This window comes from Megalopta genalis, unplaced genomic scaffold (assembly GCF_051020955.1).
Source record: "Megalopta genalis isolate 19385.01 unplaced genomic scaffold, iyMegGena1_principal scaffold0203, whole genome shotgun sequence".
NCBI lineage: Eukaryota > Metazoa > Arthropoda > Insecta > Hymenoptera > Halictidae > Megalopta > Megalopta genalis.
In genome coordinates, this window is record NW_027476272.1 from 119,413 (window position 1) to 144,358 (window position 24,946).

The 24,946-nt window shown below is 36.6% G+C and overlaps 2 protein-coding genes across 2 annotated transcripts; both read left to right on the plus strand.

The window, feature by feature from the left end:
- Positions 1-2,901: 2,901 nt before the first annotated feature.
- On the plus strand, positions 2,902-6,194 carry LOC143262723 (uncharacterized). The gene is made up of 3 exons (XM_076528253.1): positions 2,902-3,228; positions 4,041-4,597; positions 6,053-6,194. The coding sequence occupies exons 1-2, from the start codon at positions 2,917-2,919 to the stop codon at positions 4,593-4,595; spliced, it is 867 nt and encodes a 288-aa protein (XP_076384368.1). The 5' UTR covers positions 2,902-2,916; the 3' UTR covers positions 4,596-4,597; positions 6,053-6,194.
- An 11,738-nt stretch (positions 6,195-17,932) lies between these two features.
- On the plus strand, positions 17,933-24,361 carry LOC143262724 (uncharacterized). Its single transcript, XM_076528254.1, has 3 exons — positions 17,933-18,047; positions 18,978-19,384; positions 24,336-24,361. Exons 1-3 carry the CDS (start codon positions 18,040-18,042, stop codon positions 24,359-24,361), a joined length of 441 nt encoding a protein of 146 aa, XP_076384369.1. The 5' UTR covers positions 17,933-18,039.
- The last annotated feature ends 585 nt before the right edge of the window (positions 24,362-24,946 follow it).

Here is a 24,946-nt window from a genome sequence, read left to right on the forward strand (position 1 = left end):
AACAGTTAATTTTTGTATAAATAATTTCGAAAATGAATATCTTATCGGTGTTTGGGTCAAAATAATTGGTACAAGTAGCTTTTTCAAGTGTCGGTAATTGGGACATCTGCATTATTTTTATTCTTCATTAATTTCACATCAAATTTATGCTTTCTACAAGTATTTATATATATGCAACAGATGAACAAAAAATCATGCTTAATGTGTCGGTAATTGGGACCCTTACCCTACAGTGCACGTTACAGTGCATTCTTCTAGAGCACATTGAGCGTTACAAAATAATGTACATCCTCGTCCAAAAGTATTGGGACTATATTTATTTAGCATAAATTATAATATTAAAAATAAACAAACATGGAAAATAAAGAAGAAATAAAGAAGAAGTAAATTTAAGAATAAGTTAAAATATTTCAGGCAATTTCCTATCGAATTTTCTGCAAGCCTTCTGATACTTTTGTAGGGGGGTGTACGAAGCACCCGGACACCGAGCGACTGCGATCTCTTTAAAAATCGAACGAGAATCAACGTTCTTGGAGAAAAAGCGCTCGTTTACGATTTGGTCCAGCAATTAATAATTAGTTTATTGGGTTGTTGGCGGTGAAACGTGCTCGACGTGCGGAACGCTTTAATTGAAATTGGAGCAGAAGCGGCTCCGTGGTCAATATTCCATGAATATTTTGCACTTGCGAAAGAACTCCATGAATGCCACCTCCTCTGCCGGCATTATTAAATCGCCGGCGTCTACCGTAATGTATTGTGCGTTACGTATTGTCGGTGTATGAAAACAAGCGCGAACGGCGCCGCGCCGCGCCGGGATAAAGGGAACGCAACCATAATATGCTGACGATAATGAAAGTGTGTTGCCGGCAAGAACGGTCAAAAGTGCCCTAAATTCGGCTCGCCGCGATGTCGAAATACGATGAAGCTACAAATAACTTGTGCCAGCAGAAACCACCGCCTGCCGAAATATGGCTTTGCAATCGTTATTTGCAACGTTGTTTGTTAAATACGGGCCTTGAAACGCGACGCGGGCGACCTTTACCGCGATTCCGTGCCAATTCCCGTGATTCCGTATTTAATTGTTGAGAAAATATTATTAGCAACGTTATAAGCAATTATTATTATTTTTATTATTTAAATTGGTTTCTTTCATGAATTCGGACGTATTTTGAACGAAGACTTTGTGGAAATTGTGGAAGCTTTCATTGGACGGATGTTTTTTTAAACATTGTTTATACCGGCCTTTATTGGCAAATTTTTGACAATGGATTCGTTGATAAATTTTGTCAGTATCTGATTTATTATACTTGTTTCTTATTTTTGGAATTGTAACTCAATTGTGATTATAAATGTTAATTGAAAATTCGATATTATTTCACTTTATATATAAGTACGATTGTAATATTCAATCTTACTAACTTGGGCACACTTACAATGAAAATCATATAAAAGACTATGACTTTTCTTTTTGGCTTCTTTAATATTATAACTTTTAACAGCAACTTTCATTGTAAGTTAATTGTGATTTAATATCATTGATATTTCAATCAATTAATTTCAATCAGAACTTTGATTTCAATTATCGATATTTATTAAAAATTTGCGGTAACCTCAATGTTATTATTACTGTAATTTTCAAGTTACTTTGGGCACGATTTCAATAAAAATTGTGTAGGAACTGTATTTGAATGATCTTAATTCTTTTCCTTCATTTGATGTTGCAACTTTTAATAGCACATTTAATTGTATCTCTTATAATTTACTACCATTATCTTCAGAACAAAAATTGTAATTTAATTATGATTTACAATAAATACAAGTATCCAATACATTCGAATATACTGTAATTCGAATATACCGTGTCGAATATACTGAATATACTGTAATTATCAGACTGCAGACTTTTATGCATTTATGGCAAAAATGTGTCACACTGTTTTCGACTTATCAAAACTATTCCAAGAAACAATTTATTTTTACACAATGTAGATATTTCTTACAACCGTGTTGGAAAATTGATATTTTGCATAAAGATCCGCAGTTTAATAATTACAATTATATGAAAACTCGATAAAAATTATAATAACTCCTTGACAAGATAATTTAAGAGGCTTGTCTTAAATAGAACACCCTGTATAACTAGCGTTGACATTTCCAAAATATCACCGTAAACATTAACATGTTCAACTTTCTGAACAAACCCTCCTCAGGCCGTCGTAAAGAAGCAAGCTAACAATAAGTAAATAAAACCGCAGCGTTCATTCGACAGAAAAGTGTACTTTGCAAGTGCAGGGACGTACTCCTTGGAAAAAAGATCACACTCCCCGACGTTTGAGCTTGACACACAATGTAAAATTACCTTGTTCAACTTTCTCCTATTTACTACAGAAACAGCGGCTCTCTCGAAATACCATCGTTCCGACTATTGTACATACAATTTCATTCTCAGCCTCAGTCTAAGTCTCAGTCTAAGTCTCAGTCTCATTCTTAGCCCCATTCTCAGACTCACTCCCATTCACAGTCTTACACTCAGTCTTAATCTGAGTCCCATTCTCGGTTTCAGACCCATTCTCAGACCCATTCTCAGACCTATTCTCAATCCCATTCTCAGCCTCATTTTCAGCCCCATTCTCAGTCCCATTTTCAGTCTCATTCTCAGATTCATTCTTATTCTTATTCTCGCCCTCATCCTCATTTCCCGAAGCCAGTCCCCGCCCGTGCTGCTCTACGTCGGAATTCAGCACGCTCAGCACTATTGCGTTCCGGAAAAAAGTGCGTGAGCGGTGTCGTCACACCGAAAAATCGGTTTAAAAGCCAGCCAAATCGTCCAAGCATTCAGTTCGCTACGATTGTTCAACCGATTCTACATCGATGAATTCGTTAACAGCATGTCTGTGCGGTTTGTTGGTAGCTGCGATGGCAGTGCAAGCAATGCCAGCTGGCAAACTGGAGACCAAGATGGCCGAATCCTCGGCGATCAGTCCCAAGGATTTCCATTTGGAGGATGCGGGTGCTGAGAAGGACAGGCTGAAGAAGCAGGCGTCCTTCTGCGTGGAGATCCGTCCAGGTGCTCAAAATGGACAGCAGGTGTCTCAGGATGGGTCGCAGATGAAAATGCAGGGCCTGAGCGTGGTGCAACAATCGCAGGTGGCGCCAAAGATGCAGAGTTACAGCTTCCAGCAGGCCCCGCAGCCTGTGCAGTCTCTGGGAGTCTTCCAGGCTCCTCAGGTAGCAATTGCGTCGTGCTTTCTAATTTACCATGCTTCTCTCGACGCATAAATTCACTATGATCTGCATGTATCTTGATTTTGTGTTATTTCTTGAGAATCGTGAGAGATTTAAAGTTTTCGACAAAAGTTGTTCGTTTTTCGTAAGAGCTCTCATTTAGTAAATAATTCATCGATTGTTAATTTCGATCGATGATAATGTACACGTAATTCTCCATTTTGTGTCATAAGTCTTTGTAATTATTTGTATAATTTAAAGGGAGAACTTATGCGTTCGAAGTTTTTTTTATCGCTTATGGTTACAGTAACACTTAATTTCTCGGTGATTCGAAGAATTTATTCGAAAAATTGATTCAAAGGATGTCTTCGAAACGTTATTCGAGAATTTATTCGAATCATTATTTGAATGTAACATAATTCGAATAAAACTTTACTCGAATCATTATTTGAAAGAAACTTTATTCGCGAATCATTATTTGAATAAAACTTTATTCAAATCATTATTTGAATTCGTTATTTGAATAAAGTTATATTTGAATAATTTATTCGAAAGATTAGTCGAATAAAATTTTATCCGTAAAATTTATTTTCAAACTGTACGAAAAAATATTCATAAAATTTATTCGAATTGTTCAAATGAAATTCTACTTGTATAATGTCCAACTCTGCTATTCCGCCATATCGTTGATTTCATCGCCACTGTGAATTCTGTTGGCGTAGTACCGATCTCCAAACTTCAACGCTAATTGATAGTTCTTAAAAATTCGTACCGACGGAGCTTGTGTGTGTTATGAAATAGTTTTCCATCCTCAGGCATACGTGGTGCCCCAGCAGTCGTTCGTGGTTCCCCAGCAGGTGGTGCCCCAACAGGTGGTTCCCCAGCAGATGATGCACCAGCAGGTGGTCCCTTCGGTGCAGACTCTGCAGATCATCCAGCCATCTCAACCTTGCCCTCAGGAGTCGAAGGTGCAGATCGTAGAAAGGAGAGTCGAGGTCCCAGCACCGACTCCAGTCCCCGAAGTGGTCACTGTAAAGCCCCAGCCCCAGCCCGAGAGGATCGTGGAACCGCAGACTCAGGTGATCGAGACCATTAAGCTGGTCCCAGTGCCCCCAGTTTGCAAGGATAAACTGGTTGTCGTGCCCTCCAAGCCCATGGTGGTCGTTCCTGAGCCAACTATCGTCAAGGTGCCTCATTGCACTCATCAAAGCGAAGGGATGACCTGCAACTGCAATCAACAGGCGATAAGGGCTGCCGCCGTAGGACCTGTTGATCACATGCATCACATGCACATGAGGGCTCATACTCATCCCATGCACCTTGGCAAGATGATGACTGACTTTCGTTTCCTCAAGGACCCAAAAGCTTAGAGGTAGGTGAGGAAATGTGTTAAATGAGCATTATTTAGGGACTTCGGAGTGTTAACCAACGCGGGGGTGCTATTGAAATATGAATTCAGGCAATTTTATGAATCTAGGGAATTTCGGTTTCATGAATCGGTGGCTATCTTTCGGGGATTCACAGTAAAACAGATTAGGGAAGTTTTTGTTTATTTGTTAACCTGGTTTTACGAGATTCACAATGTTGAATTCTGGGGGAAATTCTGTTTTATAATTGCATCAATGCAGAACAGAATTATTTGGAACTTAATTCAAATGGACGGGTTGACTTTTTTAGATCCAAGTTCAGGAAATGTGTGGTTATGTTTGTCAGTTTCCGGCACTCTGCATCGAGATTCCTTCAAGTTAGATGCTTGAGTAAATTGATAGTTCGTAGGGTTGAGAAGGAAAAATTTTCAATTCTGAGTCTAGCAGTTTGGGGAATTCTTGTTTTATGAATTGGTGGCTATCCACAGGGATTCGCAAAGTGGCAAACTAGAGAATTATTGGATTATAAATTCATAACAGTGCAGGTTACTTACGATATTAAATTCTAGGGGATTTTTTACTATGTAGAGCAGAATTGTTTGGACCCATATTCAAATGAAAAGTTGATTTCCTTTTTAGCTTCAGGTGTAAAAAATGTGAGGTTATGTTTAACAGTTTCAGACATTATAATATTGGGATTCCTTCGTGACAGAAGCTTAAGTAAATTAATGGTTTTTCAGCTTGAGATTTTTCAGTTTTTCAGTCCAGGAAATTTTGTGTTTCATAAATTGCTGGCTTGTCTCTGGATATTCAGTGTGTGGCAAGCTATAGATTTGATTTATAAATAGAATGTTTGGGGACAGAGTGGTGGTCTAGTGAAAATGTTATTTTTATAAGTCCATCTATACAGTAAATATCTATTTTAATCTTTATTCAAACGAAAAGTTGATTTTTTAGCTCTGAATCTAGTAAATGTGAGGTTACGTTTGGATACTTTTGCAGCACGACGTATTTCTTACACTACAAAATTAAAATTTCTTCTCTTCTTCTATAAGATGTTTAATTAAACGCATGATTCATGGGGCTCGAGCAAAATCAAAAAATATTAAACGACCTTTCACGAATCCGTGGCAGTTTAAGGCTAGGGAATTATTGGTTTATGTGCTGGCAACAGCGCCTAGGGGATTCAAAATGTGGACTTTTAGCAATTCATGTGAAACAAAATAATTCAAAACTTTATTTCATTAATCCTGAGTGATTTTTATTGAAGTTTCTGGGATTATTAAATAATAATTATTAAGGATATTAAATAGACGGGGACATTAAAAGAGGGAATTAAATTAACATTGCAAAAATTCGTTATCCGATGCGAGAATAATAATTCCAACAATGTGTAGATTTATTTCAGCGAGCCTGGTGAAACTGCGAAATTTAATTTCGGCACATTCTCTGTATCGCAGATGAGCAATACACGTTGGATTTTCTGATGACTCTACAGCGAACGCGATGACGATCGATCTGTAGGACTCTAAAAGTAGATTCCGATGTAATGCTTCTGTACGCTCTGCGAGATCAAATAAAATGAAAAATTTGATGATACAATCACGTTGTTCAGCCGGCTAATTAGCCAACAACTCCCTGTAATAAATTTCCTACGAGCTAATTTAATTCCCCATCGGAAGTTTCCTCACCAATATTTAAATCTTCGGTCCCTCTATTTATTTTAAATTACGCTTTTCGGTTCGGCGGCTTTTCACGTGAAATAATTACACGCCGTTTAATTTATCTCATTACGTTCATACTTGCTACCATTACGTCATTGATTAAACAACGAACAGCCGTACTTTTAATAATGACTCGAACATTTGATACGATTTTAACACACTTCCCGGCCATTAATTCTTTTCAGTTTCTATTCTCATCGTTGTTTAAATAATTTATTAAATGGAAGGTATCGCTATTACGAAATATTTAAACAATTTCGCAAAATTAAGCTAAAAAAGGTAGTAGGCTCCTATATATTTTGTGACTTTTATATAAATTAATTTCGAGCGATGGATAAGCATATAATTTTATAAATTTGGCATACTTTGGGCAGACTTGGCATACTTTTACACTGTCCGACACGATTTTTGGGTTCCTATAGCCACTATGAAATTCTTGTAGAGCTTCACTCCCTGAACAAGAATCCGTAAACCGAATTACTCCATCACCCTCAGTTTTTTAAATAAACGAACTTTTGTAAAAACCCAAAATTTTCGACAAAAATGAGGTATTGCAAGAGAAAAGTAAAAACGTTAGAAAGTTCTAATTGGTGTTGAAAGATAGAGGAGTTACCAACTCCAAATACTCTGGTGTGATTTTTTGTGTGAAATATAACACAGTTTGGTGATTATTATCCACAGAAATATGTAAAAAAAAACAGAACATTGAAGTACTAAACAAAGTTCAAATATTATTTACGAAAAGTGGATGCCCCATTGGATCTCTCCATCGGTGTCGATTACGCGTAGTTTCGGCCCTGTCAGACAGAGAGAAGCGAGCAGCGAAGCTCATGGCGGCAAAACGTCGTGTACATGTTGCCGTCGAACATTTTCTCGATCTACTCGAAATGTATATCGTTCCGACGCTTTTACCGGGCCGTTTCTTCTTCAGAAATGTCTACAGAATCCGATCCTGGGTAGAGTTTTCGTGCCGAACAAAAAACTTTTCGTAAAAATACAAAAATATTGCGCAGAAACTGCTCACGTCGACACTTTTTTAAATTTTCACATTAATTTATTGTTATTTAGGACCAAAAACAATTAATAAATTGCATGCCATTATATTCGGGAAACTCTCCTCTATCTTTTAACACTAATTAGAACTTTCTAACGTTTTTACTTTTCATGCAATACCTCATTTTCGTCGAAAATTTTGGGTTCTTACAAAAGTTCGTTTATTTAAAAAACTGAGGGTGATGGAGCAATTCGGTTTTCGGATTCTTGTTCAGGGAGTGTCACAATCTTGTCGGACAGTGTAATTAGTGATATATAAATTGTGACAATTAATATCGTTTTTTAAAATCGTTTTACACTCTAAATTACATACACATAGCTTTACTATTAATATTATGGCATCGACATAAAAATATACGTCATTAAACGTGCAGCAACGCTTTTACGCTTTGAAAGATCTTCGAGAAACAGGTCTGTCAATTAAAAATATTGGAAAAAATTATGGCATTGGCATTAGAACAATTCAACGCATTCACATGATGCTACAAAAATGAATGCGCTTGGAAACAAAAATAAACGCGAACTTCAGCGAAGAAAAATAGTAAAGCTACATTATTACGATATACTAAATAAAAAATTATTATCATGGTTCGTACAAAGAGGGATACTAGGAGACCGTATAACCGATGCTCTTATATTAGACAAGGTGGCGGAATTAAGAGAAAATTTTCCGTCATATTCGGGATTTAAAGCGAGTCATGGGTGGTTAACAAGATTAAGAGACAACATGGCATACGCTTATCAAACATAGACAGGGAGAAAGCTAGTGTTGATCAGGATGCATCAAATGCTATTATAATCGATTTTGAAAAGATGGTAGAGGAAGAAAATATAAGTTTGGAAAATGTTTACAATATGGACGAAGGTGGACTTGTATGGAAAGCACTTCCAACAAGAATACTGGCTAGAGAAGAACGTTCCCGGCGAGGTCGAACAGTGAACTGTTAGATCTACGGAGGTCGTAAGTCTCCGATTAAATCGTGTATGACACCGAGTCTGCGCGATTTCCTATGACTCTTTCGAGTGATACGGATGGTAAGTTGATAAAGAATGGTTTTAACATTGGCTGATATCAATAACACTATATTTTAACATAACATAACAATTTTTAACGCTAGGGTGACTAACTGTACTTGGCTTAGAATGAATTGAGTTGATGGTGAGACCATCGACGGAGTCTTAACCAAATTTTTTACGCGTTGATGTCTGGTTAGTATTTATCCGTTCGTTGTCTGTTTTGTTTTTTAAGAAGATTCGTTAGGGGCGTGAAGTTTTCAATGAGACACTCGGATTCAATGTTTTTTCAAGTTTTCCGGATCTAGAAAGAGAGGCAGTCGTTTTGATATATTTATATTATATATTTATATATTTATCACCTAATACAGTATCTGATCTGGAACCAATGGATCAAGGGATCATAGGAAAAACAAAAAGGTGACCGCCCCGAAGTAACAGTCACTTGCAGGTATGAATCGTACCTGCGAGTGAATCTCACGAAGAATCCGCGCGTCTCGAAGGTTGACCGTGGCGCAGGTAATAAGACTGGGGAAAAAGTGGGTAATTGGGTAATTGGTGTTGTGCAGAAGGTAAGGGGAATACGTGACGGTGAGAGAATTTTGGCGACCAGATGTAGGCAGCGTTGAAGGAAATATTACAGGCAGGAAATAACGGCTTTTCGGTATAATTAGATACTATTATTACGGTCGCTTATTTGTTTGTGGAAAGACGCTTGCAGTACAGATGGAGTCGTTTGATAATTTTCGGAATCTATTGTATGGTAGGGACGGTGTTGGGTCGAGCGTTCGAGCCGCGTATGCTTTATTACTATCGATAGCTTCTATATACTTTTAACGCGGAACAACAAGTCTTAATGGACATGAGGCGAAAAAAGATAGAATTACAATTGGCTTATGTGCAAATGCGTTAGGCACACATAAGATTATGCCTATTGTAATTTATAAATATAAAAACCTAAGAGCTTTGAAACATGTACTTTCATTACCTTACAGGCAGGAAATAACGGCTTTTCGGATAATTAGATACTATTGTTAATTTTACTATTGGTAATTTTCGGAATCTATTGTATGCTTATGTCCCGACGGTGTTGGGTCGATCGGTCGAGTCGCGTATGCTTTATTAATATAGATAGCTTCTGTAATACTTTTAACGCGGAACAATTGTAGTTTCTAAGTTGATGATTTTTTCGAGCCGTCTTCTTTCCGGCAATAAAGTCATTTCTGCATTTTCGAGTAATGCACGCCTCATCGGCAGCATTTTTTATAATAGGGTCATTAGCACGCACCGCTTCGGTCGCCCGTCCAGGCTTTCTTGCTACCTGCGGCACTGCGTGCTACGTCACTTTTACATCCCCTTTCATCGCGTCACTGATCAATCAATTTCTATTCTTCGTTTCTTGTGTCATTGTGTCATTCAACAAAAAGTCTTAGTGGACATGGGGCGAAGAAAGATAGAATTACAATTGGCGTATGTGCAAATGCGTTAGGCACACATAGCATTATGCCTATTGTAATTTATAAATATAAAAAGCTAAGAGCTTTGAAACATGTACTTTCATTACCTGTAATTTTTAAATCGCAGTCAAATGCACGGATGGGTAGAACGTTATTTTCAGATTGATTTGAAAACCATTTCAAACCATCAGTAAAACAATATCAGGAGGAAAAACAAATATCGGAGAAAGTAAAATGATGTTAAATGATTGCGAAGCCTACAAAATTTCGCTACAAGAAGAGGAAGATTTTAAAATTATATATTTACCATCTAATACAGCATTTGTCCTGGAACCAATGGATCAAGGGATCATAGGAAAAATAAAAAGAATTTTCCGGCACAAGCTTTTGCGACTTGTTTTAACATATGATCAAGGAATAAATGAATTTTATGACGATTACACATTAAAAACCTGTATTGACATTTTATCGGATTCGTGGTTCAAAGTTACAACAAAGAACATAAAAAATGCATGGAATAAACTGCTACATAATAATAATCCTGCTGGCCCTTCAATTCAATCACACATGGGAGAGTTTGAACCTGATTGGCCAGAGATAATGAGTGCAATTACAGGAGAGCAATGCACCCTGATACATGCCACACAATTTTTATTAGACTGTGAGGAGGAAGAAAGAAGGAACGAAAACGAAAAAACAGAACTGCAAAATGAACCAAACAACCACAATAAATTACATGCGGCCCTTAAGTTATTGACATCTTACAGTAAAAGAGAACCACCTTACATACAACACCTTATGGAGGCATTAAAATTATATCTTTTGAGCAAGGATAAATTAAATAAGTAAGTACATACGTATTCATATACAATGGTAAAAATTTGCAGCCAATTTGAATATGAATTATTTACAAATTAATGTTTTTTTTTTACATTATTTGTTATTAGAAAATAGAGGAAAAACACCACCTTGTTATAACGACGTATTTTATTTATTACGTAATTTACTAAAATAAAATGAATTACAGATTAAGTATCAAGTAAATAAATGTTGTTCAGTCTCATTGCAAGGCTGGAAATCTGTTTCGGTTTCCTTCCGTATTCAGGAAGAAGATCCGAAAGAACGAAATTATTTTATTGTGAAAAGGTGAAAGTTTTAGTATTTTAGGTGTACCCGGTGACTACGCGACGCATCCCGATTGCCATAGCCAGGGTGGTACCAGCGATCGCGAACTCTCTGACCACCCTTCGTACCTGCGAAAACTGTGACAGCAGCGCACCAATTTGCATCTGATCGATTGTACCAAACCATCGGAAAATAGCATTTAAAGCGACAAATTTGAATTTTTTGGGAGAATCAAATAAACATCATTGCCTAAACTTTTCACCATCGCACACCACGTGCATCTTGGCAGCGCATTACGCGCAACGTCTATCGTCTTTGATTCTATTGGCAACAGAAATATCTGTCCAAACTATATCACGTTTGGTCTCATTTGAATCAGAAATCCATCAGCAATATGTTAAAAAAAAATCAGTATTAAAATGTTAAAATTAAAAAAAATCTATGTCATTGTATTATGAGCTGTCTTCCGGGAATTCGAGTCAAAGGAGCCGGGGCGCGTGCCGCAGCACACGTGTTCACCGACTCGCATAGCGAGAAAATCGATAAATTACAGGGTCGCGCAATATCTCGGTGTCAGAAGTGGCATACTTAAGTCGCGCCAGGAAGAGAGACACTACTATACATGTATATACGGTCTAAGGACGTAACGCCCACGCGACACAATCTCTCAATAAGAGCGCGGTCCCTAGATCGAGATGTTCGATCTCAATCCATAAAACCGCGGTGTCACCAGTCTGGCTCATAACGCGTCACGGCTGTCTGGCCTCGGAAAGCGAGGGAGAGGCTCTTCGGAATCGAGCAGATAGCACCGTAGGACCGCTGTCAGCCGGCAAAGACCGAGCACCCGGCGATCTATCATCCGCGATCCTCTCCCGGGAACGATTGTTAAAGAGTTTCGAATGACGGCCGGCCATTTGCGATCGATGGCCCATCCACGCGCGAGCGCGATATCGGTTTTTCCACCTAGAATTAGTATCTGGCTACGTTCAACCCCCCGTTTGACTCGGCAGCCGTTCCTCCCCCCCTCTCCATAAGAGACGAGAAGAATCCCGGGGGTTATAGGAAGAGGATTCTCGAGGTTCTAATCTCCTGATGGTCGGTCAGCTTAGCTTTTTACGGGGGCCGTATGAAAAATCTATCAGGGTTAAAGCGTCGCTGAATCATTGATCGCTTATGCACACCGGCGCGGCTTTATCGGATGGATTCTCCTGTGAGGAACCGTTTCCGAGCGGCGCGCCGATTTGAAAAATTCAGCCGCGTACCGGGCACTAATAGAGGACTTTTTGCAAGTTGACGAGCCATCCGAACCGGGTGCGCCCGTTAATTATTTTATGACGCGACGTCCACGGGATTCGCGGCGATGCTGGGGGAGGACTTAGGCTGTCTTCCCACTTGGAACCGTTTTATAGCCAATTTCAATCGACCGATTTCAATGAAATTTTCAGCGTGTACAGGGTGTTCCACGTAACCTTTGCCACGATTTTTTCCAGCATCTCCGGCGGTCTAACAAATAAACGTTTCGAACAAATGTTACTCGGTTTTTAGCCGGCTACGGATTGCGATATAAAAAGCTTCGGAAAGAAATATTTTACGTAAAGAAATCAAGGTCACTTTCATTTTTTTTTAAGTTGCACAAGACGAATTCGATGACCTGTTATACCACGACCTTCGGATGACCTTGACGTAACACAGTTTTCAATGACAACATATCACTTCGTTGATCGCATTTTTTGTGCGTCAAGGTTGTCCGTAGGACATGATGTAACATATCGTTGGATTCGTCTTGGCACAAGCTACAATGATATGAAGTAAAAGATATAAGATGCAATTTAAGAAAATGAAGGTGACCTTAATTTTTTGGAATAAAACACTTATTTCTGAAACTTTTTATACCGCATTATTCCGACTATTTTTTATTCAAATTAACATTAGATTTACGGAACCCGTTAAAATGGCGTGTCACCAATTTTTTAATTTACGATTACGGCAAATGTTACAATAACACTTGTTGAGAATCAGAATAAACGTCTTATTGTTACTTTTATAAACTCATTTAAAACAGCTGTTTTTTGTCTAAAAATCTAGTATTAAATAAATATTCCAAAATGTATAATCTTATCTACAAACATCAATTCATCGAACAGTAGTATAAATATTCAACAATAACATTTTTAATCGTCGTAAAATCGATGATAATATTATACCCTCTGAAAAGCGTTCCGTAATAGGTACAGTAAATTCTCCTTAATTGATGCTCAGCTTAGAAACAAAAATGGACAATTTGGGAAGAAGAGATACAATTATTCGAGCTTTGCGGCTCGTTTTTATAGTTAACGATCGTCACCAGCTATAAAAGCGAGCCGCAAGGACACGAAAGCATTCTTTTTGGAAGAAAATTGCTGCTATATTTTTAGACATAATCATTTCAAATTCATATTTATTTATATGTAAAATAAAATTTGTATTCTAAAGATTTCTATGGAATTTTCAATGAAATAATCATCAATTATTAATGAATTGAAAATGAAATAAAAATTGAGACCATCTTCAACGAAAAATTTTAATTCTGACCAACGATGCCCCAAAATATTGGTAGCGGTACGGTAAATTTTGTTGGCGCCTCGGAGTCGCCATTCGAGTGCAAAGGGTTAGTTTTTATAATCAATCGTACGTCAGCGGTGTCTGGCATTCTTCGAGCGTCATTTAAAAATGTTTATTGCTCCATGATATAGTAAAAAAATATACGGTTACGATCGCGAGAGTCTACAGAATCGTTCTACGAAAAATTCGTGCCTCTAGCGTCACAAGTTACACCGGGAAAAATTCTCAAACGCGATAATTTGTCTGCTGAAAAAGAAACTCATCTCCCAGCAATTCGAGTTTCAAACTGAAATCTTCGAAGAACCGACAACGAGATCGAGAAAAGATCGTCTCGCGACGTGTAAATGAAATCGGAATCTACGAGATAAAATTCATCGTCGGTTATCATCACGGCCGGAAGCGTGACCGCGGCCTAATAAGTGTCCTCGAGCGGGTGGTTTCGCTCACCTCTTGGAGCTCTGCGCGCCCATCGCGGCGATCACGGCCGATTGGCGGGAAATTCGAACGGGGTTCCAGCGCGTCCGCGGTGCGGCAACAGCAATCAACCGAATAATTTAAGGGTCCATCGAGATAACGGTAGGTTACGACGCGGGTCGCGTCTGTATTTCCGGCATCGATGCGAACCTATTCGCTTAACGACGAGATTTCCCACGATGCGCAGCACGCACGCGTGCACAAATCGAGAGGACCGTTCGATACAGTCTTTTGTCCCACTGTCGCTGTTAAAATAACGTGATTCCGCGAAAGACACCGGGACAGGAGCGTAATAGAAACACTGATACCGAACCGGCCGCGGCCGGCCGATCGTCACCGATTTTACGATTTCCCGCTAGCTCCCATGGACCCCCGTGGACCCCCATGAAACCAATATGGCCGCCGGGAAATAATGGGACAGTAGGGCAGCTCTCTCGCGATACCCTGTGCGCATTTTATGCGAAATCAACTTTAAATTCATCGCGCCCCGCCAGCCGAGAATCATTCTCCCCGACGTGAAACAATTCGCTCGATTCCATTCGAAACGAGATTAGTTTTTTGGTTGATGCGCGCACCGGGACGAACATGAATTCTTCTGGAAATTTGGCGGTACGTCATGCGGCCAGAATATGCCGTGAAATATGATCGCCACGTATCTTTCTTTTAGAAAATTTTAACGTTTTCGTAGAATTTTTAGTCCGTTCTTCGATTTCCCAGGTTTTATTCGTCGATTGTTGTTTATGTATTTAATGTTGTTTTTATGTTGTATGGTTTTTAGTACGGTTTTTTGATGCAGCAATGGCTCGACGAGCATCACGGGTGATCAATTTTATAATTGTATGAAGTGATTGTTTAAACAATTTTTTATCTGGAGCGAGCGTATTTTTACGTTTGCAAGAAAATATTAATATTTCTTGTCCACGACAACATTGAGCTTAATACTAATTTTTAAGCAATTTTTAAGAATTTTTTGGAAAAAAACACGAGACTCTGACCTTTTTTTATAGAAAAATTTTTCGAGTTGGAGTAACTTACTAAAAATTGTTCCGGGTATTCAATTTTATAATCATTAATATCTGATGTTTGTTTAAACTGTTTAATTCTAGGAAAATACGTAGCAAAATATATTTAATGATAATAACAACCTTGAGGAAAACACTAATTTTTTAAAAATTTTCGAAACAACATGAGAAGTTGACGATTTTTTAAATTAGCAACTAAAGCATTCGAATAATTTTCTTTAATTAAATGATTTAATTTTCAATAATAATAATAATTATATAACTATAAACAATTTTCGTTAATTTAATTCAATAATTTTGTTAAATACAATTTAATTTTGTCCAATAAGTGTTAATAAATTATTTAAAAAATGGCATTTTAGAAATCGTTTTCGGTAAAATTATTATATTATTATATTTCATTTTATTATAAATTCCATTTTATTATTATAATTAACTTAACGTCCGACTTTGTTTCACGGGCCTGTCAAAGGGGAAATTTAGAAAATTTTTAAGATTTTGTGAAATATGTTCGAAGTCGCTAGAAGCTACAACGTAGTCACATTTAAACAAAATCCGAAACAGTACTCCGAACGGTGTCCGTTTTCGCGTGAGTAGACCCGAATTTATGGTTGCGTCTGATCGTTACATCGAAAATATCTGCGGATGCCAAGGATTAACCGTAGCAGGTAATAAATCAGAAAAGCGTTTTGTCTCGTAGGAAGCAGAAAGAAATGAGGGACTCGACGAAAACTCGCCACCGACTCTACTTTTGGCAAACGACTGCGGGCGATATATAATACTGTAAAATACTAAAATGTATAAGGGAGAATAACGTTTTCACGAAAATACTGCTTCCCACGGATAGATCGATATTGTCTACAATTCATCATCGAGAGGACAAGCGCAATACAAATTGAATCATTCGGAAATCTTAATCGTTTCTCAATGGTTAATTTTGAAAATAGTGTTTTTTTTATTTTGAAAAATTTAATTTATTATTTATATAACATTAATAATTATAATTATACATTTATTATTTAGATAATGATAAGTAATGTACATGTTAAAAATTTCACTGAAATCGGTTGACCTTCGTACGAGCTGTAAATAATTAATGATCGCAAAAATCGCAGTTTTGTTCCGACCTTTTACACTTTTGATCAATAAGTATGAGAAATTTGCAATTTTTACAATCTTTTAACGCTTGTAACTTACCATTGCGTTAAACGATTTCAATGAAATTTTCAGCATGCGTATAACTTACCGAGATCTACAAGACGCATTTTTTACATTTTCGTTAGATTTCATAATATAAACATCCTTTTTTATTATTAAATAATTAAATTTCATATTTCAAAAGAATTATTCGAAATTTATAGATTTTGTCATTATTAATAAATATAATTAACTAATGATATATATTGAAATTATTAATAAATATTTTATTAAACAATCATTAATTAAATATCTCGAAGTTCGAAAAATCGGCAAAATTAGCCCAAAAGTGATCAAAAATAGCTTCCTCAGATAAGAAAGTTAAACAACGAGAGTTTTTTACTTCGTTTTGTCATTCCAAGTATGTAATAGCAAAATTGTAACATTATCTATTATACAGGTCCCTCTATGATCTAAAAAAAAATTCAAATCGTCTACTCTAATTTTAAAAAAGTTAAAATAGCACCTTGAAAAGTGTTCGAATATCAGTGGGAGTCACTGTATACATATAGCTGATGGCCGGCCTCGGCGACCAAGGGTTGTATTCGCGAGGCATTTTCATGCCCGGCATCTTTTTCGCCGGCATTGTTCGTCCTTGACGAATACGAGGTTCTCTGTTCTTCAGCAAGGGCGAAATGAACAGTCCTCTGAAGCATTGGCGGATTAATGCGTACTGGTGCCCGAGGCGCGATACAAAATTGAGATCCCCAATACGCTATGACACGCTATGACAAATAGAGCGATTATTAAAAAAAGTTTTATTTGAAAATAAAAACTTTATTTATGGCATTGAGAAATTAATTTCAATAACAGCTTTTCGGGACTTTTGCTAGTGCACAGTCGAATGCATGTGTAGATTTCAGCTAGCGACTTGCGTTCATTTGTCGCATATGCATTGCATTTATATCATTTTACCACATGAAATAATATCACGTCGTTCGTTTCAACAGACAGCTGTTATATTATGTACAAAAAAAACAAAATACTACTAATTTATCAATATGTAATTTAATCAAAATAATACATGTTTGCTGGCTTTAAATGGACTTACATCATTTTCATAATTAGTCAATTGTAATAATCATTTAATTTCAGTTATGAAATTTTAAATATCATTTGAAATATATTTTCTATTAATCCATATAATTTTGTTTATTAATAATAACAATAAATAAAATAGGAGTCTCGTTTCTTATTTTGAACGTCAAACATATTTATACATTGTTAAACTTAAAATAAGATATTGTTTTATTTATTTACCGTAAATAACCAGACCCTGTTTAGTCCCGGTAGGTTCTGCTTTCCCTTGCAAATCATAATTTTCATCAAGGCTCGGTGCGAGCCTGTTTACAATGGTTCCTTCATTGACTCATTTGCACTGGCTCGGCCTAATCCGCCGCTTCTCTTTTTTTTTTTAATTTAACCGAACGAGCCAATCCTTGCAAAATCCGTATGACACGACCGGTCATCGCAGGTACATGTGCTTACCTGATAGCCGGCAGCGGTGGCTAATGGTTTTCCACGGGAGACGTTTTCATACCTGGCGCATCTTTTCCGGTAGTATCCTTTTGTCATTGTTCGTCCTTGCTGATTAGGACGTTCTGTCCTTTAGCAAGGACAGTATAAATAGCCTGCCGATGTCAACGGAAACACTCATTCTGTGATCAGTGCAGCAACAATCAGCAATCAGCAAACAGCAGTGATCAGTGCGAAGACTTCGGCGAATTTTCTCAGTTAATTTTCCCAGTGAAGCATAGTGACAATTTCTTAGTGAACTAAAATGGCATGGTACGTACATTTTTGCTATATTTTTCCGCGAACATTCTTCAGTCACTTGTTTTGACTAATGTTTTCCGTGTGTCGGGTATAAGAAAGACAATTTATTTTTACGAATTTAAATATTTATAAATAAAATATATTTTTCATCGAGACACGAATCAACCTCTAGTTTGGCCGGATACGGAGAATTCTCCCTAATTGATGCTCGGATAGTGCACGAAGATGGACAAGTCGGGAAGAGGAGATACGATTATTCAAATTTTTGTAAATTGAAATCTTGAAAATTATAACATTTAAATACTAGATAATTTAAAAAATGTACATTTAGAAATCGAAGAACTTAAAAATCGTGAATTTGTAAATCAAAGAATTTAGAGATTGAAATCTTAAAAATTAGATCATATAGAAATCAGCTAACTTCGAAATTGTAAATTTATAAATCAGAGAATTTAAAAATCGTCAATTTGAAAATCGGACGATTCAGACATTGGAATCTTAAAAATCAGAAAGTACAGAAACCAGATAATTTCGAAATTATGAATTTAGAAGTATGCGCATTGAAACATCGTGCCATTCGAAACGGTTGGATCGAGAAATTGCAAGTTTCTCGGAACGGAAAAATGTGTTTAATCCTGGCGTATAAATATTTCCAATTTATTCGCTTATAAAAACGAGTCGTCTACAAAGTTGTCGATTCACCGATAACTATAAAAACGAGCCGCGAGGCTCGAGTAATCGTGTCTCCTCTTCCGAGATTGTCCATTTCTGTGCGTAATCCGAGCGTCAGTTAGGGAGACATTACTGTATCTCCAAACGTTTCTGCAAACTTGATTCGATTAAAGCTTCCGTCGTTTAATATACCGTTTAATATTACTATACCACACGCCATCAGAAGCTGCAAGATACGTGCATACTAATTAATAGTTTCTTTTCGTTCAGTTCCAGAACTACAACTGAATCCTGCATTCAGTGGGGCTCCATAAATGGTGGAGAAATCGAGTTCGAGTCTCTGACGGAGAATACTTTGGAGGGAGCATTAGAAGTAATAAGGAAAAGCTTTTTCCCCAACGAGAGCATCTGCAAAGGCATAAATCTGTTATCGGATCCTTGTAGCGTCAAAGCGCTCGAGGAGGTGTGTTTGGCAGTTACTAGAGACGGTGTCAGCCTTGTCGCAATCGAAGTCAAGACTCAGAAAGTTGTTGGTGTCGTTCTCAATAAAATTAAGAAAATAAAAAGAGATGAAATTGACCCGCGGTGGTTGTGGGGGCAACCACCGTACGATCGACTTCCCCCGATCATCAGGCATCCTCCTGAAATGACTTGGCTTGAGAGCTTCAGAGAAGATTGTGAACATCACACGGCCAATGCCTACCTAGATTTGATGATTGCTATAAACGACCAGATAAATTTATTCGAATATTATGATGTTGATTGTATTATGGAGTGTATGTTCCTGGCTACGCTGCCGGAGATGCAGCAGCAAAATATTGGCGAGAGCTTAGTGTGCTTGTCCGTGGATGTTGCCAATGCGCTGGGTAGTGGAGAAGATGTGAAAGTACCATTAGCCGATACTGGAGGTGATAGTATAATCCGTCATTACCTGGGCGTACCGAAGTTAGTGACTGCCGTCATGACTTGCAATTACGCGCAGATCATCGCGAGGAGGTGCCGCTTTAAGGTCTTTAAAAGGATCAATTACAGGAACTTTGGCTGGGATAACGTACCGTTCCGCGAGAGAATCGGGGATGAGCATCGTGACTTCACTGTAGTAGTCAAGAAAATAAAGAACTTGTACGATTCTTAAAGAAGATATCGCGATATCAAGAAAATTATATTTTATTTAGTATTTACGTGTGTTTAGCACGATTACGATAATATAATTTTGACCGAAGTTGTCAATTATTATCCTCGAAATTATCTTTGGAATTATTAATTTTGAACTTATCATCTTCGAAATTGTTATCTTCGACATTGTGATCATCTTCGACATTATTATCTTCGAAATTATTATCTTCGAAGTGATCCTAGAAATAATTATCTTTGAAATTGTTATCCTAGAAATTATTATCTTTGAAATTGTTATTCTATAAAGTGTTATCTCCGAAATTGTTATCTTTGGAAATATAGATCTCGAAATTATTATCCTTGAAATTATTATCCTTGAAATTATTATCCTTCAAATTATTATCTTTAGAATTATCATCGAAATGATTAAAATAACACCAATTGACCAAAATATATTCGCTATGCATTGCTATTGGAATCTCGTCGATTTATCAATCGACTTATCAATGAAAAGTGTAGAAATAAAACAATGAAATTTATACTTTTCTGCCTGGTTACTCGTCGTTTAAGCCACTTCATGAAGGAACGGAGATCAGGCACTCGCGCATTTGCATCAACATTTGCATTGTTGCGGCGCAACGCCGACGTAAAATAAATAAAGCAAATCGCCGAGAATTCCGGAATTCATAAAGTTCGCACGGAATCGCAGTTATTCTTTTCTGATTATTATTCATGGTCGTGATGAATAAGTCGCGTCCGTTCCTTCGGAACCAACATCTTTTTCTGTGAAATATCAGCGGAACGATGCCGCCGTAGAAACAAATTGGAAATATTTATACGCCGGGATTAAACACATTCTTCCTTTCCGAGAAACTTGCAGTTTCTCGATCCAGCCGTTTTGAAAGGTACGATGTTTCAATGCGCATACTTCTAAATTCACAATTTCGAAATTATCTGGTTTCTGTAGTTTCCGATTTTTAAGATTTCAATTTCTGAATTGTCCGATTTATAAATTCACGATTTTTAAGTCTTCTGATATCTAAATTAACAACTTTGAAATCATTTGGTTTCTAAATTTCCTGATTTTTAAGATTTCAATTTATAAATTCTTCGATTTTTATGTTATTTGATTTTTAAAATTGCAATTTATAAATTCTTTGATTTTTAAATTCACGATTTTTATGTCATTTGATTTTTAAATTTAGAATTTTGAAGTCATCTGATTCCTAAATGTTTTAATTTTTGAGATTCCGATTTCTAAATTCTTCGATTTTCGAATTTGTAATTTTTAATTTTTCAGATTATGGTACCTAAATGTTTCGATTTTTGAAATGCGATATCTTGATTGTTATTTCGGAACAGTTTGTATTCCAATCGGCGATCTATGGATTATTGTAGAGTGGTTTAAACGACGCCGTTATTAACACTGTCCGGAGGTTTGTCGTTTTCACGTTCGAACTAGCCAGCGGTTAATCGAACCTTGGTAATGTCCCGCGTACACGCGGAATTAGAAACGTATAATTCCAATCCAATTCGCCTGCCACGTTGAATTTCATTTACACCGGCGCGACGGCGGTTTTGGTGCGTCCGATTTGATTAGCAGTAACAATTCGGTTGACTGCAGTTTGTTTAGACGATTTAGATTCAATGGATTCAATCCGCGAAGCCGCTCCAAAGGGAAACCGAACGGTTCGCACGATTAGCACTTTTCTTTTCGTTATTAGCTATTGTTATTATCTTGTGTTATTATCCACAGCTTGGTTGTGTTAAATACAAATTGTCTACGTCGATCGCGACATACAAATACAATACTCTATAATATGACCGAATTTGGCTTCCGATGATTCCACCATTTTGCATTTGAATAATGATGTTTCGTCATAAATTTATAAAATTCTATTGCCATTATTAACAATTGATCTTACTTTTCGTAGATTATTATTAAAAGAACAGGATTTGGAACGACTTTATCGCCTAATAAATGCTCTGTGACGAAAGCTAACCCAAAATCGACAATTACTGTTTAGCAACGTACGCTTTCAAAATATGCAAATATCATAATTATACAAAGTTCTCGCTATTAATAATTGTGGCTTGTTAACAATTGTTGTTGTGATAAAATTGTTCGTAATTCATTGTAAATATATTGTCAACAATTGTTGCTGTAATAAAATTGTTCATAATTCATTGTAAATATAATGTTAATAATTTGTATCATTTGTCGTAGACAAATGTATACAAATTCTTGAGCAATTAATAAATTCTCAGTCTGCTTCATTGATAACAAATTTTGCAGTATGTTTTCAATTTCTTTAAAAATAAATATTGACGCAACGATAAAGAAATGTTCAGAATTTTATGAATATAATACGATGATAAATAAAAAGGGAAGTTTGTAAATACGGATATGTAGTTACAATAGAGGAATAATCAAAGTGGTGCACACATCCGATTGACTGCTGCGTTCTCACTGTAATTTCCGATCCGCGTCGCGATCTAGTGGATTAACAGAAGCTTGCGGTCTCGTGTTAAAACGGATATTAACAGACTGCAACTAAAATAATCAATTAAACCCCTTTAACAGAATTGCATGCAGACGTGAATCCTATTAGCGGCTTTGCTCAGCCTCTAATACATTCGTTATGTAACAGAGTTGCAATCATTGTAGAGAGGATAGCGAATTACATGTTTTTGAAAATCCATTGCTTGAATTTTGAATAATTTCCGTACACAGAAAATGGCATCAAATGGTATAAAATAGCATAAAATTGCCTAAAATTGCATAAAATGGGATAAAGTAGCATAAAATGGTGTAAAATGGCAGAAAATGGCAAGGAAAGCTAGTAGATCACTGTTTTTGGTCCCAATGGAAAGAGGAGACTTCATTCTATCAGATCATAGTCATTTCAATCGCTATGAAAAGTTTAAATTATGAGAGAAATGTGAATTTGAAAATAACCAAAAAATTACCATCTCTACTTAGAATGGGGGGTCTTAAAGATACAAAGGCACTAATACTGAATAATCCAAACGGCGCGAAAGCTAAGATTTCACCCTTTGAAATGTATCTAAGGACACCATTTTATAGTTTTTTTTGTTAACAAAGTTACGATATTTTGAATTTCAGGATTTCATTCGGAAGAGAATCCAAGGTGCTATACGATGGCAAACAAAAATCATAGATCAATATTTTCGGGCTCATTCGAAAGGGGAGACTTCGTTCGTTAAAATAATTGTGAACTAAACAATTTTTTGAACCACTCAGACGTATGCGAATATGAGAAATCGACAAGACGGAAACATTTGTATTTACAGTGCAGGGTATTAACGAAATAAAATTTATTAAACAGAAGAATTAAGATGCTACGAAACTGGAAACTTGGACTTTTAAAATGAGTCGAAGAACACCACCCTAAAAAATGTTCGCCTAGAATTCCACGACCTCAGAAATCACACTAACCTTGGACACTTTTTTTCAAAACTGCCATGAATTGGCAACAAAATATCGCAGATCAATGTTCTTGGACTCGTTGGAAAGGGAATACTTCGTTTCACAGAATCACGGTGATTTCGTACGCCGGAGAAACGTTTCGAACATATTAGAAGCACGCGAATTTGAAAAACGACCAACAATGTTCCATTTTCGCTTATCGCTCGAGTTCCATCGAACCATTTTTCGTTCCGTGCGATTTATGGTGTAGTGCCGGCAGTGCACAGAGCCAAAAATATTCGCGCCGAATCGGAAATGTGATTATCATGTTCGCGCGACCCCCAGCCGCCGAAATTCAATTGGTCCAGCAAGTTTCGGTTGATCCAGCAAATTAGAACTTGGTGAAATATCGTTGGCGCACTTGTAACAATGACACGGAGTCACTAGAGCTTCAGATGATCGCGATTAGGGCAAATTTCGCGGGAGTTAGACGATTACGCTAGTTCTGGCTCGTCGTCGACGGATAATAAGACGGATAATAAGAGCACGCTTCGCGACGGATAATTTACGATTTTTCGATGATTTTTAGCGGTGGTTGACGAGAATCGCCGGTACGAATGTCGGACAATTTTATTTCATACTTTTAATTGCTCCTGAACAAAATTTTCATCTCCTTTTTATTTTCTGCACAGTGAAACTGCCCCTTTAACAACGACATCCTGATGTTATTCCATTTTCTTGTATATTCAGCAAATTTATCAAATATTAAAATAATGTGTATAATAAAATTTGTACTTTTTATCCCCTTTTCCTATTTTTTTTTAGAGCGGAATAGCCCGTTTTTAATTGCGATATGTATATTTTACTCTATTTCTTTATGTGTTTTCAAAATTGTTTTGACATTAAAAAAATGTTTATAACAAAAATTAAATTTTTCACGCCATTCTTACCTTTTTCAGGGTGAAACTACCCCCTTAATAACGATGTCTAGACATTACCATATCTCCATGTTTATTTCTGAAATTTAACCGTATATTAACAAAATATTTGCAGTGAAAATTAAATGTTTTTATTTTTCGTAGTACGAAACTACCTCCTGAATAAATAAGGTATCTTGTAGGTGTTTCCCTCTCTGCATAAATATTTCTACAATTTTATTGGATATTAAGAAATTACTTCCAGCGAAAATTAGATTTTGCACCCCTTTTTATTTTCTTTGAGATAGAACTTCCATATTTTTAAAATTGCACCAGATATTAAAAAAATTTAAGATAAAAATTTAAAGATATTAAAAAATTAAATTTCTTTCCTTCGTTTATATTTTTAAGGGTGAAACTATCCCCTCCTTGCTCGAATGATATATATTCGATATGTACTAAATGTTCAAAAATATGTTACAATAAAAATTGAATATGTTGTCATTTAAAACAATGCAGTCATATAATGTAACAAATATAAATTTTCTGTCTCGTGTAGAGTATGCTAATCAACATGACAATGAAAGAAATCGTATTGTAAGGGGTTAATTACGTCGGAGAATCTGTAAAATTTTTTCTCCGAGAAATTTATAAATAGCCCGAGGCTATAGGAAAATTAAAAACTTTATAATGAAGGGATCGAAATAGTTAAATTTTGTGGAAGGGTAATTATTCCTCAGTCGAAGTTTGGTTGTTGACAGGAACAGTGATTCTTC